Raw genomic sequence first — 5,000 nt, 5'->3', positions numbered from 1 at the left:
CTTCTTGATTGGTTGAATGAAAAGATCAAAAAGATCCGAGTCGAAAAACTCTTGTAAAATCAAATGTGTTTGGCCAAGAAATAAAATAGAGTAAAAAATTACTAATGCAATACTACTTTGTTGTTGATTACTCGTGATATCACATCTTGTTACGTCACAAGGTACATGTACATACTCATGTATGTGTATGATTATTCATATTCTTTTCAGTTTGGTAAAAAAAAAATGATGGCCCATTAACCCACACAGGACGGTGGTACAGTACTGTACCGCGCATTCAAAAGCCCAGTGGCCAGGCGGCACAGTATTGTGCCAGCCATTCAATTGATTTAGGCCTAATAATTCGAACGCCCCGGCATTTGGACATTCAAGGCTAGAATTCCCCCGTCGTGGATGGGTTAAGAGATTGCTTCCCCTTTCCTTTGGTATTTTCACATAGAAGTGAAGAATATAGGCAAAGTTCAATCAAATAAAACTAAGAAGGCATTACTATATCATGTTTTTTTACTAAAATAACTCCTCTGAACAATGCAATATTTTTACGTGCCTTTACATTGTAGATGCATTCATGAAAACCATAAGAAGTGTGGGAGAAAAACACTCTTGAAAGGATCAACATGGCCCCCCGCAGCGAGAAAACGCCCCGGCACAAAGCGTTGTGTGCTTGTTATCTTCCCGGCATTAGTGGGAGTAGGCGAAAATGTCCCGTAGTGAATGGGTTAAAGGATTTTTTTTTACCGAGGTTCCATGAAAGCCAGTAATTAGATTGGTATGGTGTCAACCTATGGTCGCAGCCTCCACGCCTGTTGGTCTGATGGTTCTGGGAACATGGTTGTGATTGGCTTCTTGTTTGATAATTTATGATGGATATTTGCTGAAACACTGTAACCGGTCAACACTGAAGAAAACTACTATAAATGGTCAGTGCACAGCATAAGCAATCCTTCAGTGGGGCACTTTAAGAATGTTTTTACTGTGATTAATGGTGTTTCTGTAGCAAGAAAATATAGTTAGAGCTATATTACTTAATTGAATTTGAAATATTTATCAAGTGACTGGAAATAATAGATTATGCAGTATACTGTAATGTACATATTAAAATGATTTTGAAAATGCCAGTCATATGAAGATCTTTCAATTAACAAAATTTAACAAAAAAAAGTTTTCTATACTGTTACGATCTGGTAAAGTAAAGCATATTTTTGGCTTATTGGCCAAGGTTACCTGTAGATTTTTAAAAGTAAGATGTAATAGTAAAACAAACAAAAATGTCAGTAAAAAAAAAAACTTACATGAAAATGGTAATAGTAATGTATGATATTAGTTAACATGCTATAAGTTCATGGTTTGGTTCTGCTGATAGTTATAATTATTTTTCCCAAAGTGGAAATCATTCTTGGCACCTTTACCAACTTCGCCAAGTTTTCTAGATAGACCTGGCAGCTCTTCAGTTTTAAATTACATCTGGAGAATTTTCCATTGATATATATATTTTTTGTTTTTGCTTCTATTTATACATTTTTACTTTTAGGCCATCCATGGATTAAATGGAATGCAACTTGGAGACAAGAAGCTTGTGGTGCAAAGAGCAAGTGTTGGAGCAAAGAATGCCAATGCAATGGCACAGGCCCCTGTGCAGATCCAAGTTCCAGGTTTACAGCTGCAGAGTGGCTCAGGCCCTGCAACTGAAGTTTTGTGCCTCATGAACATGGTGAGTGCCATTTGTTATCCATTTACTTGTCAGTTATTGCAGTATCAACTTTTTTTTTAGAAGCAGCTATTCAGTATTAATGTATGGTCACAAGCATAGTATTCATACTTTTTATTTTTAATTTTTATAAAAGGTCTTACATGAACACTTGATCCCTGATTTCAAATTCAAGGCCATGTATAATTATTGTTAATTATACATGTTAATGGTTTAAAGTTTGTAATTGTGAATAATAATACAAATCTGCATGTTCCCATATTTTTCATAAAGTACACAAGGAAAAATATTGACAATCCTAAATATAGTAGTCAGGTTAGAGAAAGGAAGTAAGTGATTCTATATTCTCTGCAAACATAATTTTTTTATAAAGCAAATCAGTTTAATGTTACTCCATTCGTTAATTTCAAATTTTCATTTACCATCAGGTAACACCAGAGGAGTTGAAGGATGACGAAGAATATGAAGACATCCAAGAGGACATCCGTGAGGAATGCAGCCGCTATGGCATAGTGCGCTCAGTTGAAATTCCACGGCCTGTCGAAGGAGTTGAAGTCCCAGGAGTGGGCAAAGTGTTTGTAGAATTCAACTCTGTACTTGACTGCCAGAAGGCACAACAGAACCTCACTGGCCGCAAGTTTGCCAACCGTGTTGTCGTCACTTCATACTTTGACCCGGACAGATATCATCGACGTGACTTCTAAGTTCAATTGATTGGTGCCCCCCTTTGATATAATGCACATGGAATTAGATCAGCACCTATTTAATCTTTCTGTCAATATCTTTTTAAGTTTAATCAAATAATTTATAATCATGTTAAATACCCACTTCAAAGTAATCTTTTTGCTTTTGTTGGGGGAGGGGCAAGACAAAAAAGTAAAAAAATAAAAATAAAATAAAAAAAATACATGACCAAGTAAGGTACTAGCATGATAACTGTAGAGCAAGCAAAGATTAAAGTTTTATTTCTATGGCAGGATAACCAGCTTGGTTAAAGGCCAAATGTTTGGCAGTGTGAGGTATTTTTTTTCGCATTTTATTTCTATGGATGTAGAGATATTTCAAAGAACCTGAAATTTCATTAAATTGTAATAATTTTTATGTGATTAGGCTTGTAATAAAAGGCCTGGATGTTTGTTTAGATGTAGTGAGACATTCAGTTTTGTAACAGTTCTCTATATTTTGTTTAGTGCATAAAAAGCATGACCAACTTTCTGTATGTTTCACCACTTATTTTAACCAGTAAAGTCTTCAAATTAATTGTTTTTAATTTATAGACCATTTCTATATTACTGACAGTGAATTAGTGTATGTTACGCTTCTAGAAAAGAATTTCCTTTGGAAATGCCTTTGACAAAGTTTAAAGTTACCCCCTTGAAAAAGGTTACGGCAGCACTAATTTGGTATCTGCTTTAGGAATATTTGTGGTTTAAAGGTTAATAATAATAAGTCTTGTTTAAGGAGTTTATTGGTGAAAATAAAGCAATGTATATTGCATTGCTATAGATGCAATATAAAAAAGGAAACTGCTTTATGTTAAAAAGAAGACTTGATTTAACGTCAAATTTCCAAACGAAAAGCTTTACTTAGAAAATATTGTAATGGTTTTTGAAATTACATATTTCCTAGATATAATGTTATTCTCACATTGCTTGTTCTAAAGTCAACTTCAAAAATCTAAATTAGTGTAGTCCAGAAATTTTGGTTACAGTTATATGAACAACTCTTGACAAGAGATGGTGTACGAGATTTCTTTGGTATATATGAAAAGACTTATCAATTACGTATCTAATGTGCGTCAAAAGCTTCAACTTGCAAGTCACATCATTCAAAATTAAAAAGCAAATCATATAAACATTAACTTGCCATATCAATAACTAAAAAATTTAACTATAAAATGACCACGAATGGATAAAGAAAAAATAGTTGGTTGCTATATTAGCGGTTAAATCGTCGAACAGAAGAAGCATTTCGCATTGTGTTCTTGAGTTTGACAGCCAAGGGAAGAGAATTATGAGGCTGCCTCTTGCTAGGACAATACGATGATGTGTGCGCTGTATCACCTGTTGCTCCGCAGTTGGGGCATGTATAACTTCTTAGCACAGGGCATACAAGTTTCCCATAATCATTCCTGTTAACAGATGTATTAGGGTTGAAAAAGTATAGAAAATAGTTAAACAAAATGACTTGCTAGGCATGAATGAATATTCATGAAGATCAGATAAATTAATCAGAATTTTGTGATAAAGGTTTGTAACGCAGCTGTGTAGAATAAGTTTCATACCTTTAACAAAAATAACAATAGTTAAAGCTCCACTAGTATTTATGCTAAAATAAAGCAAGGGATTATGACATAATTCAACATTACAACTTTGCAACAGGAACAAACAAAAAATGACAACTTTTTGCATTGAGATTGTGGGCATAATATTTCAAAAATAGTCTTATCATTTTCTTGGTTGACCTCCAATTCTAATTTTCTTCACACCTACCTGAGGGGATGGCTTAAAAAATTCTTGGCCATTGCTCCATTACTTTTGCAGAATCCACAGAATTTAGTGCCTGACATCTTTTTCTTCAAGCTCTGTAATACAATTATATTAACTAAGACGTTCCTAGATAGTCTGGCCGCAATGCATCTGATTGTTTATTTATAGAAATGATGGTAGTTTTGATTATATAACATTTAGTATCACAGTGTATAGGAAGAATACAATACAAATATCTTCTTAATTTAGTTTAAAATTAATTCTTTAATGTGAAAGTATAACAAAACCTGTGAAGATTCCAGCAAGGAAGGACTAGAAGCTGGATACGAGACATCCCAATCATTAGAGCCAAGATATTTCTGTGAGATAAGAAGAAACACCTTGGCTTAAGACACTTTCTGCTTACTTTGTTAAAACCTATGTGTTAGAGATAGATGTACATAGACTGGCAAACAAAACTACAAACATCTATATGTATTTATGTATGTATGTTTTTTTTTTTGTTTATCATTATTACTGTTCCTTGTACTTTCAACTACAATGAAACTAGTATTTCTTGTTCTACCTCTCATACATCTTTTGATATATTTTTAACAATATTTGAGTATCTATCAACTGAAGGTTCTTTAAGTCATTCATTCTTAAGTAAAAGATAACATACAAAAATAATAGAATGTCAGAGTAATAGTAGTTAAAATGAGGCTATAAATGAATTACACAATATGATCCTTGTATACCTTTGCTTCAGGTATAAATTCACCATGATCTTTGTCCTCATATAACGGATGTTCCCAAGGTGTACA

The 5,000-nt window shown here is 33.5% G+C and overlaps 2 protein-coding genes across 7 annotated transcripts in view; one reads left to right on the top strand and one right to left on the bottom strand.

Moving 5' to 3' along the window:
- The window catches only part of U2af50 (U2 small nuclear riboprotein auxiliary factor 50), a 20,127-nt gene extending 17,159 nt beyond the window's left edge, over window positions 1-2,968 (top strand). For both annotated transcript variants that reach the window (XM_043019617.2, XM_043019616.2), the window contains exons 8-9: window positions 1,532-1,711; window positions 2,137-2,968. In XM_043019617.2, the coding sequence (XP_042875551.1) occupies window positions 1,532-1,711; window positions 2,137-2,412 (456 nt within the window). In that variant the 3' untranslated portion in view covers window positions 2,413-2,968. The remainder of the gene's footprint in view (window positions 1-1,531; window positions 1,712-2,136) is intronic.
- Window positions 2,969-3,160: 192 nt separating this feature from the next.
- LOC122255497 (uncharacterized) overlaps window positions 3,161-5,000 on the bottom strand; it is a 10,400-nt gene continuing 8,560 nt past the window's right edge. For all 5 annotated transcript variants that reach the window (XM_086550345.1, XM_086550342.1, XM_086550343.1 and 2 more), the window contains 4 exons: window positions 4,935-5,000; window positions 4,485-4,556; window positions 4,201-4,292; window positions 3,161-3,839 (listed from right to left, as the gene is read on the bottom strand). The exon at window positions 4,935-5,000 is cut by the window's right edge and continues 8 nt beyond it. In XM_086550345.1, coding sequence (XP_086406471.1) covers window positions 3,647-3,839; window positions 4,201-4,292; window positions 4,485-4,556; window positions 4,935-5,000 — 423 coding nt within the window. In that variant the 3' untranslated portion in view covers window positions 3,161-3,646. The remainder of the gene's footprint in view (window positions 3,840-4,200; window positions 4,293-4,484; window positions 4,557-4,934) is intronic.

This window comes from Penaeus japonicus, unplaced genomic scaffold (assembly GCF_977035675.1).
Source record: "Penaeus japonicus unplaced genomic scaffold, GWHDUDI00000001_assembly GWHDUDI00000023, whole genome shotgun sequence".
NCBI classification, from domain to species: Eukaryota; Metazoa; Arthropoda; class Malacostraca; order Decapoda; family Penaeidae; genus Penaeus; species Penaeus japonicus.
Note: the sequence above shows the minus strand (reverse complement) of the source record. Positions and strands in the feature narration are given on the sequence as shown.